Genomic DNA, 14,244 nt, shown 5'->3' with positions numbered 1-14,244 from the left:
TTGCAGTGTTTGCAACAGACTGTGGAGTACGTTTGGGGTGAGAAGAACAACACAGATTTGGGGCCTGATTCTCATCGGCACTGAAGTTTCTTCACCTTGCTGTCGGCACGAGGCATATTGCAGCCCTGCTTCCAGTTCCACAGGATGAAGGAAACGTCTCTGGATTACTATGCTTGGATTAAACTCCCTGGGATTCCCAAAATGATAGACAGGGACTAGGTAGATTTTCACATCGCCTCAGGCTACAGAGAATACAAAAGCACCGCCTTTCTCCTCTTTTCATAACTTCCAGTCCTGCCCCAGACACGGGAATAGAGTAATTGAGAACAAAGTCCCTGTTCCAGTGCAGTGTTCCGGCGCCAGCGAGGTTAATGTCCAGGGGCAGGCTCGTGGCGAGAGCAATGCCATGTTTACTGCTATGGTAGCTGCTGTTCCGATGCTGTACTCACTCAAGCTACGAACAAGGGTCTAATTTCTGATGCTCAAAAAGCAAAGGCATAGCAAGTTGGTCATTAAAATCTGCAGCAGCATGCATGTGATTAAAATGTTAATGTCAATATTGTAATCAAGGTCTGACTCACAGGACAGCTGGTAAGAGACTTGATCTGTATTGCTTAGCACCAGTCACCTGATGCAGACCAGGGTTACAAAAAGGTTGTGCCCCATCACATGGCAGGGATTGGCATTCACTGGCTCATGTGGCTAGCTGTGGGCTGGGTGCTGAAAAGGGAAAATCAGATCAAACACAGACACAATATCAATAAGTTCAGCTACGCCCGCACTCCAGCAAGAAGAAAGCTTTTCTATAAATTTTCTTGGCATCATCTAAGCTGCAGCTCTGTTGCAAAGGTCCTCGAGTGTCTCCTGCCCACCCGCAGTGCTGCTGCTAGGTTGTCCTCCTTCCTTGTCTCACTGGCCCATGTCTCTTGCTTCTTTTGGAATTTTCTGTGCTAGTTTCTATCTAGCTGAGTTTTATCCATTTAAGCCCATGGTAAATTTTGCCTGGTGTTGTCTAAGCACCGAAAGAGCTATAGTCTGCAAAGCTTCTTTTCAGTAAATTCAGGATTAATGAAGAAGGCCTCTCTATTGTTGGAATGTCTAATACAATTATGAACTGAATGAACGGACTAGGCAGCAGTGGAGGGCTCCCAGGTTCGTGGCAGGGAATTGTCTGTTTTAACATCCATCTGTTTTCATTCCCTCTGATCCATTATCATTCACCTAGAGTTATAACATGATGAATATCATTGTGCAGAAAGCCATTTGATGCTGGGGGGAAAAAAAAAAATCACCGTAGGTCTGCCTTCTATTGAAAATGTGAAATTGCCTTGGTGGAAGGAAAGGCACGACTGATTCAGAGATGCAGTTTCAAATAGAGGCATCTTTTCACATGTGGGTTGTTTGATTTTGTGAATTCCTTTGGATGACCCTTCTGCTGCGCCTTTCAACAAAAATATACATATATACAAAATTGAGGATAACTATGGATAATCATAGTGCTGCTGAATTTGTGGAATTAACTGAAAAAGCCCAACTGCATTCACAACTTTCCCCAGAAGGCACCTTCGGTTTACGTTCACAGTGACATTATACTCCTGTATGCAAACACGTAAGAGGGATGAGAATCTTGATGACCCTGCTGCCAGGAAATAAAGAAAAGAACTTTACAGGCAATTTCCACTGTCCTTGTTGGTCAGCAAATTTGGAAGTGAATGAAAAAAAGAGAACTAGAAATGCATGTTAATGATGGAGGACCTAAAGCACGATGGGACTAAAATGAGTGCTACCAAGAGAAACTGTTAAAAATTCCCCAGTTTATCTTTTTTAATGACTTACCCTTATGATGCATTTGTAAGCAACATAGAAATTACCTTGTAAATTAAAGGACAGGCTCACAAATGTAAAAATAGCTTATTGAACTCAGCGTAAGTGCTCGTTTCTAGAAAGTGACTCTTAAAATATTGGTAAAGCAAATACAGTTGTTAAGTTCAATCCATTGTTTAACTGGGTGTATCTAAACTCCAGATCTTTCGTTAACACCATCCCCTGGATCTTGGTTGTAGCTTTAAAATACCATACATCTAAAAAAATTGTAGTACTGTCCCTTAAAGAAACAGGAGGAGAGAACACACCCCACTGGAAACCCACAGTCCAGCAAAACCCACAGCAGATAACTGCCTGACTCCCCACTAGCCTGTAATTACCCGAGGAAGCAGCTAGACTTAGCTATCTTCCTTGTTTAATTGGCACGCAAAAGATTATAGGATTTTATTAGGGCACAAATGACACCGATACAAATGTGATTGAGGCATGCAATGCATGACTGACTATTTGCATTAAGAGGCTTTGTACTACACATGGGATTTCTACCTTTGGTTTTAAATTGCTTAAATTTAAATGATGTTCCTATGCTACTTTTTAAAAGGATGGTATTTATTTTAGCTCTTGTTTAAGTAAGGTAGGGCAAAGCCAGACACCAGAAACCCTTCTAAAAGGGCCTGTTGGGGCTAGGTGGAAGGAGGCTAATTTTCGACTGCTCTGTTATTACAGTTAGTTCAGGAATATAAGAAAACCAAGGAAGAGCAGGCATTGCGGTCCCCACGGCAAAGGCTTTGATGGGTGTGTTAAGACACCCAGCTACCGGCCCGCCGCTGCTGGGGCCACTGGCCTGAGGAAGCCACCAACCCTGGCGATGACTGAACTGGAACACAAGTGGGAGCAGGTGGCAGGAGACTTTTTTGGCTTCCCTTCCTTCCACAGCTCCCGCTAACACTGAATCTTCTTCACAGAATTTTCCCTGCTTATTTATGAAGCTCGGTGGACTTCTTGAGGTTTTATTTCACAGAATCCTTCTAACTTCTCTCATCCAGAACTGGAGACTACCCCCCAGGAAGGCGAACGCAGCTGAAGACATAAAGAATTAAGCCAAGTCAGTCAAATGGAGCAAAGCCAGGCACACACAAGGAAGGGAGTACCCCGGAGTGATGGCAACGTGCAGTACTATCTGACTGTGTGCAATAAAAGACGATAACAGGAGGATTAGGTCCTGCTACCACTGCGATACGTGGGACAGGCCGTGCTCTGCGCTGGGGCCCTGATCCAGGGACACCTCCCTCGGCGCTGGCCCTGGGGCTGGGCACTGCACAGCTGCTCCGTCGGGCACAAAGCCGGTCCCTGTCCCAGGGAAGTGCCCTGGGACCAAGCCCTGGCCGAGGGGATCCTGGAGAGAGGGCCCGAAGCAGCAGGGAATCGAGAAGGGAACTGCAGCCTCCTCCTGTGTTGCAGAGCTTGAACGAGACCTCAGCAAGATGGATGGGTGGGGAGCAGGGGCGAATGAGCGGGAAGGGTCCCCTGCCTCCATGACCCTGGCCTTCACCCTGGGGCCCCTTGTGCTGCTCCATGTCCCACCTACAGCTCTGGCTGCGCTGCTCCTCTGCCCCTTCACCTTTATCACCAGCTTGTCCCCTAACGTGTCCCTTGAACGCCAGGTTGTTCCCCGGCTCATCCCTCAGCTCTTCCCATGTACCTCAGCTCCTCCTGTGTCCCTCAGGTTGTCCTCAACCCCCAACTCATCCCTCAGCCTGTCCCTCGTCCCTCAGCTCGTCCTTTAACCCCCAACTCATCCCTCAGCTCATTCCACGTCCCCGGCTCAACCTTTGACCCCCAACCTGTCCCTCAGCCCACCTTCGCCTCTCGCCTCATGTTTTAACCCCCAACCCCCTCCCGCAGCGAGCCCCTGGTCCTACTGCTTGTCCCCAGATCGTCCCTTGTCCCCAGCTCGCCCCCCCCCCCCCCCCCCCCGTCCCCTCCACTCGGCCCTCGGCCCGGCCAGCCCCTCTCGCCGCCCCGCTGATCTGCCGGAGGTGCCCCCTTCCATTTCCCGGCGGCTCAACCGGCCCCGTGAGGCGAGAGCGGGGCAGGGGGGGTCGCCGGGCCCGCGGCAGGGAGGAGCTGCGGGAGCCGGGCCGGGGGGGCGGAAACTTTTCTCGGCGGCGGGGGCGAGGGCGGGCGGCGGCGCCCCCCCCTACCCCCGCTTCCCGCTGAGGCGAGGCGAGGCGAGGCGGGGGGGGAACACGGTGGCGCGGCGGCGGCGGGGCGGGAAGGAGGAGGAGGAGGAGGAGGAGGAAGGGGGGGGGCCGGGGGCACGGCCGGGCCTGCGCCGGGGAATGACGCGCAGCTGGCAGCCCTGCTCATGCGCGGCCGGCCGGGCGGTGCTAGCGCCGCGTCCCAGCTCGGGGAGAATGGGGCGGCATCCGGGCAGCGCCGACTGAGCGGCTTCTGGGGGCCGGGGCTGCGCCGCGCCGCGGGCGGCCGGGCTGGGGCTGGGGCGGGCGAGCGCCATCCGGCAGCGGGCGGCGGCGGGGGCGCCGCGCCGCGCCGGCGGGGGGCTGCGAGCCGCCGGCGGCGCCCGGCGAGGAGGGGTCGGCGGCGGCGGCGGCGGGCGGCGGCGGCGGCGGGCGGCGGCGGGGGCTGCCCAGGGATTGTCTCGCTCGCTCCGCGGCAAGAAAGTTGGGCGGCGAGCGCGGCGGCGGCGGCGGCCCCCCCGGCGCGGTGCGCGGCGGCCGGAGCGGGGCCCCGGAGCGGCGCTGCCCCCGGGGAGGGGGCGCCGCGCCTGGATTATCCCGAGCTGGGTCGAGCCTCCTGGATCTGCCTCTCTCCTCCGCGCCGAGTGAATCCGAGGTGTCCTCGTCCTGATCCAGATAGATTCCCCCCCCACACTCTTTTTTTTTTTTTTTTTTTCCTCCCCTCCTCTTCCCGTCTCTGCTTTTTTGGGGGGTGGGGGGGGCGGGGGGTGGAAATTTGTCAAGGTCATTCCGTGGATTTAATATTTTTTTGTGTGTGTGTGCCGCTCGCCCCACCGCCACCGCCACCCAGCCTTGCTCTGTGGATTATCATCGCCCTGGATCCGAGGGTCTGAACAGCAGGATTTTTTGTTGTTGTTGTTGTTGATGATTATTTTTTTTAATTATTATTATTATTATTTTTAAGGGCTCCGGGGTCTGGAGAGGGGAAGCGGTGAGTTGGAGGGGGGCGACTTTTCTCTCCCCTCGCGCCCCCCCCGCCCCCACCCCCCCCCGCGCCCGGCCTTCGCCTTTTTTTATTTTTAATTATTATTATTATTATTTTTAAATATTTTTTTAAAAAAAATTCGCTTCTTCTTCGGCAATGGATGGGAAAATCCGGCAGAGCCGGAGGTCGAGGTCGCAGCGGGACCGCGTGCGGCGGCGGGAGGCGGCGGCCCGCGACCCGCGGAACCAGAGCCCTTCCTCGGGCTCCGAGAAGGAGCCGAGCCCCGGCAAGGAGAACGGCGGCCAGAACTGCACCGCCCCGCGGGGCCCGCCGCCCGCCGCCCGCGCCGCCCGGCCCCCGCGCCGCCGCCGCCGCGAGTCCAGCTCCCAGGAGGAGGATCTGATCGATGGCTTCGCCATAGCCAGCTTCAACACCCTGGAAGCCCTGGAGGTAAGAGCGGAGGGGGCCGGCGGTGGGGGGGGCTCTTCCCGCCCGTGGAGCCGGGGGGGGGGGGAATGGAAAGGGGGGGGGGGGGGGGAATTAAAAAAAAAAAAAATGAAAAAGGAAGCGCGGCGCTTTCAGGCTGCTGAATTTTGCAAATAGCAATTAATGTGCATTAATCCTGGTGTCAGCCCGGAGGGATCGCGGGGCTGCGGTCGGGAGGGTGACGAGCCAGCCCGGGTGCTCGCAGCCCCGCTGGCAACTTGCTGCCCCCCGCTCCCCCCCTTTCCCTTCCCCAGCCCCCCCCCCCGTCTCCCTCCAGCTCCGGCTGGTGTTAACTATCACTTAGGGCAAGTCAAATGTTTGTTTGGGGTTTTAATTGGCTGGCGGAGGTCTGCAAAATATTCCTGGCGTGTTGGGATGGTCCGGTATTGTTGTGAATGGTGGAGCTTCCCCCTCCCACCCTCCTTCCTTCCCCCCCCGCCCCCCCCCGGCTCGAGGAGTTTGTGTTTGCATTGCCAAAATGTTACTTTATCTGTCTCCAGAGATTGTTAGCAAATGGCTAGTGTTTGACATTTTGTGGAAAAGAGATGTTTAAATGGATAATAATCCCTTGGTTGTAATTCCCATTTTTGAAGTAATTGAACAAATTCTTCATCTCTTGTTGACTGTACATATTTTTCTGGTGTTAATAGGCTGGCAAAAAATATTGCTTGTCTAACTTATTACAAACAATATTTGCTGAGCAAATACTGCCTGCCTTGTCTGAGCTAAGTTAAGCAGAGCAGGAAATTTAATATTTTCAGAGGGGCATTGACAAACTGAGACTTTGGCTTTTGATTTTTGTTTTGTTTGTGTACGAGGGGAAGAAGTGAGTTGTTGAGAGAAAGCACCTAACAAGTTGCTTGATGGATGTAATAACTTGAATTCCCAGTAAATATGAGCAATCCTGGTGCTTTTACCCGCTTTCTTTGACACACCGTGGTAAAAACGTGGGCAAAGTTTTGGGTGCTCTCCCTGCTTCACGTTTCCTGTCAGTTGTGTATCTATTAACCTGTGTTACAGTGATGAAGGGTTCTGTGCAGGCTAATGAATAATCTCAGATTTGCCCTGGGATCTCTGACATCTTTGGCTCAGACTTTGAGATCCCATTTTGTTCGCGGGCTTTGCTTCTCCCCAGCCCACTCCTCCTGCCACACAGGCCTCTGGGCTCTCGTGGCATCGTGGCTATCGGGAGTGTTTTGCTCGTAGAACCAAGTTCTCAAAGTCCCGGAGATGGTCCCTGCGCTCCCACGGAGGTGTCAACCCTGGCCTTGGCCATCTACCCTGGCGTCAGGGCGATGAAACCTTTGCTTGGGGAGGCTGAGCTTCTGCTCAGGAGGGACGTTTATTTAGCCCAGCAGCCCCTGAGCAGTGCTAGGTGTGTAGGTGCCTGAGTGGGAAGATGATTTGTGTTAGCTTGGAGATGGCTATTCTTTGGCCTTTCGCGGCATCATTTGTGGGGTGTTGTCCGAAAAGGAAAGCCAACTACTTTGTCTACACAGAACTGATAATAAGTGAGCAATCTGCTTTCGTGTGCTTCTAAAACAAGCCATAGAGCTGTCTATATCTTCTTTTTTTTCTTGGGCATGCTCTTAGTCAAATATGCATCAGCAGATAGGTCCAATTAAACCTCTGAGTCTCTACTGAGCTGTCAGTGAAGAAAGTAAAATTCATCTTCCTGCAGAAATTTTCTACCATGATGAGCACATTATCAGGAAATAGAATTCAAATGATAGTGCAGTCCCTCCAGGGCTGACGGGGAAAACTCCGGGCTTTTCAAATGGGATAAGCCTTGTTATCAAATCAACCAAGCTGTAACCTTGATAATAGGGTGCACAAGGGTAGAAGGTGACCTTAAACTTCTGCTGCCCCCAAGAACATCTGTCTGTGGAAACACTTCTGTTTTTTCTTTAAAAAAACCCTAAATATATGTCTTTATGAAACTGTCCCCTTTCAGACTCCTGCAAAATACTTCAGTACCACATGAAATGAATTGATTTCTACTGTATTTACCAGCATGCAAGAGAATGGGTACACCTCAGCATCTCGGGTGGTAGTTGGCACCTCGGAGGGAATACTGCGAGCAGAATTCACCCGTGTCTCAGGTGCTGAACTGGGAGGTGTGTTGTGTTCGAGGTCATCGGAGAGCCCTGAGGATCGTGTGCGTTTCCTAAATCCCACTAACACTAAAAAGGAGAAAATACTCTACTTTGTGTAGATTTTTCCATGCAGCGCCGCCTTTGACCATGGGTGATGTCTGGCAGATTTGATGAAGCAGCAAGGGAAGGGGATTATTAAGGCAAAACTACTTTTAAAGCAGTATACGCCCATGTAAATGACTGCAACGGCAAGGTCATTTTGCGTGGTGTGGAGCTGTGTTCTCTTGTGAACTTGAATGCGACAGGTGGTTTTCTTCTGCTTTGGAGGAGATTTGTATTTCAGCATGTATTTGTTTAAGAGTACTTAAAATCTGCTGTGATGATATTTTGAAAATAAATAAGAATTGAAACCTTCTATGTTCATGAGGGGGGAGAAAGAGTAAAAGTGAGTACACAGCCTAGGGACAATACTGAACTGAGAAGTCTGTTTTATTTAATTTCTAATCTTAAAAGGAGCTTTTGTTGCATATGTGGTAGGTCGTTGTGATCCTTTCTTGTGTTGTTCTTCTAGGTTGGTTTGTCACTTGATGTTACATTGATCTGTGATTATGTTTAATAGGCTAGCTAAGCTTTGGGCTTCCCCTTGGAAATTAAATTTCTCAATGGTTAGGCAGAACTTAATGGTAGAAGCATTTGGGAGAGGTAAGGTGGTTTTTTGTTTGTTTTTCTTTTTATCTCAAAATACTGTGATTTCCCCTTCCCTGCTGAAGAAAATTCTCACCACTGGTGTTCTGGTAAATAAAGGGCACTTTATAGAATAGTGATATATATATTCTTCCTTTGTGCTAATGTGGGGGTATAAGCAGTTAAGGTTAATACTGAGGGGTGGCTTTATGAAGTATCCTTTAGCTTTTTGGTGTGAATTTTAAGCATTCTGGGTTTTGATTTAACTCATGTGGCAATATTTCCTTTGGCAATTGTCATCTGAAAATAGTGTGTCTTGTTTCTGTGATACTTGTGACCTGACTTATGGATCCCTTATCCTACCATCTTTCACATAAAGACAGAGTTGATATATAGATTTATATTTTAAATTAAGGAAACTAAAAAAAAAAAAAAAAGCCCACAGACCAAACCAGCAGCAGCCTCTTTCTGTGCATAAGAAGTTAAAACTTCCCCCTTCCCTTCCTTCCCCTGAATCTTCTTGTATAAATCCGGCTCCAACTCAGGTTATGTGCAGCTGATGGGTGTGTAGTGGTGTTCCGTTTTGTTTAATACCCAGCCACTGAACATGACTTTGGAGTTAATAACCTGGAAAGTTAGTTTGCCCTGACCTGCTGGCTTGAGGTGGTCAGCAAGATGGGCAGCTACTGGAAAACCATCAGGTGCTGCCCAGGAGATGGTTCCAGTGCTGGGCTCAGAAAAGCTGGCGGGCTGAGAAATGGGGGATTTCTCACCGCCTTCCAAAATGAATGGTATGTATGTGAGCATGTGTGTATATTCATTACGTTCAGACGAAGCTGCTAATTATTCTTGAAGGTGATTGGTGAATCAGAGCGAGAGAATCTAAATGAGTGAGTCGGTAGTTGAGGGCTCTCTCTGATCATAGCTGTTCCTTTCAAGTATGAAAAACAGCGCTAAAAGGGAACTTCATCAGAATGTTAATGAATGCGATCTTTGAGAGCAATTGTTCTCCCAAAGTAGTTGGAAAGACAAGGGGTTGTGTTTTCTTTTTGACTGTTGTTTATCGTTTTTACAGATTCCAGCAAAGGTTTGGAACGCTGTATGGAAATTTTAACTTTCCTGGTGTGTGTGTGTGTGTATGGGTTTTTTAGGAGTGCTTAATCTATTTATAGAATCTCAGGGAGAATCCACTCGTCAATGTGTGTGGAGCGACGCATTGTACAGAAGTAGATCCCTGAGCTGAAAAGAGGCAGACCTTGACTTCGTGTTGAAGTGCTGATGCTGCCCTTACAAGCTGCGTTAGGGCCCAGCTGCATCTGGTCGCAGACCCTAAGGAGATTAATACTTTGCCCACTCTTAACTTTTGTTTGTATCCGGAGGTCTGGCAGTGCTAAATCGCAGTCCCTTCTCTGCTGTTTGCACTTGAGTGGAGCAGAGTTTAGAAAGCCTGATGGTGATAGTAGACTTCTGGACAGAATCCATAAGTTCTTCAGCTGTTATCTTGATAAGGCTGTTTTCACATGTGTGTTGTACACTGTGCTGTTACTGTTGCTCTGATCTCTCATTGATAAGAAAACCAGTGTATTTAACTGCAGCTTCCTGTTCCAAAGGTTTTGTTCTAGTTCCACTGACCTAGCTATGTAACTTCTCATTTATCATCATATCTCTGTATATGTATTTTACAGCTTAGTTTTTTCCATAGCTAGTCTTGTGTTTTAAAACAAGTTTCTAGATATTTAAGTATTTTTCCCTTCTACTTAATTGTCAAATGATGGTGTATCAAGTTGGTGTTTCTGATGGCTGCTTATTCCTTTAAAAAAGTGCTTTTAACCTCAGGAAAGCTAATGATTTTCTGGATGGTGCTCTAAAAGCTCTAAATGCCTTTTGGTTTTCCTGGAGGCTTGTTACTCTCCATTGATTTGTTCTCCTAGCTGTTGATTTTTTACATCTTGTCCGAAGCGGGTACTTAAGGTATTTTTGTTGTTGTTAAGGAGTAAGAGGTGGTTAAGGCAGAGCTAAAACAGAGGGGCGACCTCTGGAAAGCCTGAAGTATCTGCTCATTCGGGGCAGGAACTGAGGGGAGCTCAGGGCCCTGCAAACCAGAGCCGGGTGGCGGGCAGTGGTGAGGAAGGATCCAGCTCGTTTGTCGGAGCTGGAGTTCTCTACCTCATCAGTAAAACAAACCTGCCGGGATCAACGGGCGTATTGCACACAGGAGAGCGAGCTGCACAACAGGAGTGACTGGGTGTGCGCCGGTACAGCCCCCGACTGGGGCGATGCCTGCAGCCTGGGTCAGGGCACCATTAGGGCATTTAACGTGGCTCCGTGGCATCGGAGGAAGCAAGCAGCTTGCTTACCTGAGACCTGGCTGTGAAAATCCCAGCCAAGCTCAGGGGTCACCCTCATCACGACCTGAGGTCTCACTTTTAGCTCAGACTGCACTTGACCCTGTCTGTCTGGGTTTTTTTGAAAGACCTCTTGATATCTTAACAATTTTTCCAAAATAGTTTCCTGTAGCGTAACTGCTCAGCTTTCTTCAGCAGTCTGAAACCTGGGGTAAAACGTGAGATGAAGCTTGCTGAAATGGCAAGTGGACCATCCACCACAGAGAAATTAAGGAGATATAATTAATTAAAAAAATTGAATAGATCATATTTAATAAATATGATGTACTCTGTATTGCACAGATAAGATCTTTTTTAATAAAAGGGATATAATAAAATTAGTGTTCCACTTCATCCAAATAATAGATAATATTGGATCCAAATTAATGTTTACTTGCAGTAGTGCATTTGACTTCTTGTCTGGTAAGAACTGAAAACTTTACTGTCCTCTCGGTATGCTAACAAGCTGCACTTTTCAGTGTTTATCTCCATTATTTCACAGAATGAGACTGACTATCACAACGTTACTTTCTGGGAAAATAACAGTGAACAAGGACACCGGGTAGGATGAGATCAGCCTGGCATATTTCACTTTGTTTCTTTGATAGATTCCTGCTTGCTCTGCAGAAGGGCTGATGTATAGCACAACTGTACCTCTTTAAAAATTCATATAGGTACAGAGTTACAATACCCTGGCTGGAGACAGTTCCACTGTTGTGAAGGTTTTGGGGTGTGTTGTTTTTTTTTTCTCTCACTTGCTGTTTCTTGGCGCAAGGTGTTGCGTTCTCCAGGCACAGCCACTGCAGGCTGCTCCCCCTGCTTCAGGCTTAACTAGACCTGGTGGGCTTTGGTCCTAAACCTGTGTGCACCTTGGCTGGGGAAGGTGCTACTGGGATGTGCTTATTGCTTCAGCTTCTCTAGCTTCTGGTCTTTGTCTTGGTGATCCAGGTTGTGGGGAGCTCAGTGTCGTTTGTCTGCAGCGCTACAGCAAGTACTCGAGAGCGGACGGTATCAACAGAACCGAAACACTGTGTCCTGCTTGATGCAGTATTTTTTTTTTAAAATAAAGATTTGAAATACAGTATGTAGGACGTGCATCTTGGTATCAGTTGGGAACATCCAGCTGTAAGTGAGAACAATTTCCAATTCACTGCACTTTAATGCCTCCAGTTTATCACGGTAAAGGTATAAAAGAGTTTTATGTAGGTGAAGTGGCTCTTGCTGTTTAAATATCTTCTGGCTCTGCCGTGTTCAGCACAACAGGGGCTGTGACCGCTCCAGCCATGCTCCTCACATAGAGAAGAGTTGGAGCGCTATTTTACCGGCCCTGTTCCATCTCCTTGAAAAACAGTCTCTTTTCCAAAACTAACAAACTATTAAGAATACTGATTCTCCTTTCAGCATCTGAACAGTCCTTATGTTATTAATCCAAAATGTTTAAAATGGAGGAGAGGGTTAAACAGCTTCCGAGCTGCCTAGGCAAAACACAGCCTGTGTTAGTTGTTGGTCCAGTTCCTCTGGTGCGAGCAATTGGGAAAGCTGGGCAGGTACCAACTGCGCAGGCTGCAGGGCTCTCCCACCCTGTGCCCAGCCAGGCCAGCAGATGTGTCAAGCCCTAATGACAGGCAAATAGGTGCATGTCAATTTTTGTAGCTTAATTATTTTGTGCTGAGTGATTGGATCCGAAGTTCAGAAATACCTGGTGAAAAGGAGTGCAGGGGCAGCTATGTGCATAGCGCTTGCATGATCCAAGATGAATGGAGAGCATTTCCTTTGTAGCTCTGTCTTGCTTCAAGCCAAAAAGGGACTAAACTTGAACAAAAGTTGCATCTGCAAGGTCAGTGGTTGGCATGGATAAGGGGATTGAAGGGATCAGAATGATTTCCCTGCACTACTGGCTGCAAAACATGGGCTTATGGCACCATTCCTGTCTCTCCCTTTGTGCTCAGAGCAAAGCTTTTTTAATCTTGTACTGGCTATCTATAGTTGTGCCACACAAACATGGCAATTTGAAGTCAAATGTTCTATTTTGGGGACTGCCAGGCACTGTTGACAGGGCAAGGGAGCTGCGCTTGGGCTCCTCCATGCAAAGCCTGCCTTTGCTCTCTTCTGAACAGGTTGCGATAGAGAGGCATTCAGAAAAAAAATAAAATATATATAGTGCACTATTAGCTTAGTCTAAACATGAAGTTTAGAGTGTTTGTAGTGGGATGTCATCACATTATCTTCCTCTCCAACAGATGTTCTTTCTAGCTTCATAAAAATATGACTGTAATTGTTTGGTGGGGTGTTTTTCCAATTTTAAATATAGATTGATTTATTCTGATGCTAGCGTATCCCTGATCTAGCCTGTACTTAGTGAGGAGATGCTTAGGTTAGGAGGAAGCGTGCAGCCCAAGTTGGGAAACAAATGGTAATTTTAGGGCTTCTGGCTATTCAGCAGGCTGCTGGACACCAGGCTCATTTCTTTAACCCCTCCTGTTGTTAGTGAGGCTGCAGTTTCTTTCCTGGTAGCTCATATTTGTACAGAGGAGCTAAAACCCCACAGAGTTTTAAGGGAAGAAACATCTCGAACCTTAGCTGATGCACTTGATGTCATTGTAATGAATGTATTATTGCTGTTGATTTTTTGGTAGCTCATAAATGTCTCTTGCGCTGCTGTCGAAGAGGATGCGCAGCCTCTTTATTCCACTTAGCCTGAGCACATACTTGCACTCAGGGGGAGCGAGGCTCAAGATAGTATGCGGCTAAGAGATGTTTATGGAATCAGTCAAACTTGATATAAAATAATTATGGTGTTTTGACAGCTTGTTAATAACTTGCAACCATTGGAAGAAATGGAATTACAGCATTCTTGGTCCTTGATGGAACCTTGGCATTTCTTTCAGATTGTAAAATTAAAGAAAAAATGTGAAAGCCATTAAAATAGTTGGATGTGGTGCCTGGGAAAAATGATGGCTGCTTAATTGAAAAAATGCTTCATTCTGGTTGAAGTTCATTGCAGTTCAGTTCTGCCCACTTGCCTGTATCTGTAATGGAGAAGGAAGAGGGCTGATTCCCCCAAAATCTGTCTGGGAGGGGGTTTTTGATGTCACTCAGTTCTTCATCTTATCTGTGAATGAAGTGGAAGGAAATCCTAGCGAGCATTAGACATGAGAGAAAAGTCTTGTCACCTGTAATGACTAAAATCCCCTGAAGTGTTGCCAGCGTGTACTTTAGGAATCATATAATTATATGATTATTGAAAGAGACATAAAAGACCTCATGGCAAAAACCTTAGAAAGGGAGAGGGAGGGAATCCGTATGCAAATGAAGATACACAGAATTTGCTGTCTCTCCCTTTTTTTTTTTTCCCTAGTTATTTTTCAGTCCAAAGCTCAGTAATTGCTTTTATGGGGATTACTTAATAAAACTGGGGCATGCAAAGGAAGGAGAAATTGTTTATGCCGCGTCACAGGGCTGGCATGCAATCCTATGGAGTTCGAGTAAAAATGGATTTTTAAAAGTAAAGCTGCAAAGTGCGTTTTCTGCTAACAGAAAATAGCTATTTGTTGTAATGTTAGCCTACAATAAAAGTGTTTTTG

The 14,244-nt window shown here is 47.8% G+C and overlaps 1 protein-coding gene across 13 annotated transcripts in view; it reads left to right on the top strand.

Moving 5' to 3' along the window:
• The first annotated feature begins 4,529 nt into the window (after positions 1–4,529).
• FBRSL1 (fibrosin like 1) overlaps positions 4,530–14,244 on the top strand; it is a 552,380-nt gene continuing 542,665 nt past the window's right edge. For 7 of the 13 annotated variants that reach the window (XM_074886841.1, XM_074886837.1, XM_074886839.1 and 4 more), the window contains exon 1: positions 4,531–5,460. In XM_074886841.1, coding sequence (XP_074742942.1) covers positions 5,167–5,460 — 294 coding nt within the window. In that variant the 5' untranslated portion in view covers positions 4,531–5,166. Of the gene's footprint in view, positions 5,461–14,244 lie in introns of all 13 variants that reach the window. The other 6 variants (XM_074886838.1, XM_074886836.1, XM_074886830.1 and 3 more) reach the window with 3 other exon arrangements.

This window comes from Strix uralensis, chromosome 17 (genome assembly GCF_047716275.1).
Source record: "Strix uralensis isolate ZFMK-TIS-50842 chromosome 17, bStrUra1, whole genome shotgun sequence".
NCBI lineage: Eukaryota > Metazoa > Chordata > Aves > Strigiformes > Strigidae > Strix > Strix uralensis.
Note: the sequence above shows the minus strand (reverse complement) of the source record. Positions and strands in the feature narration are given on the sequence as shown.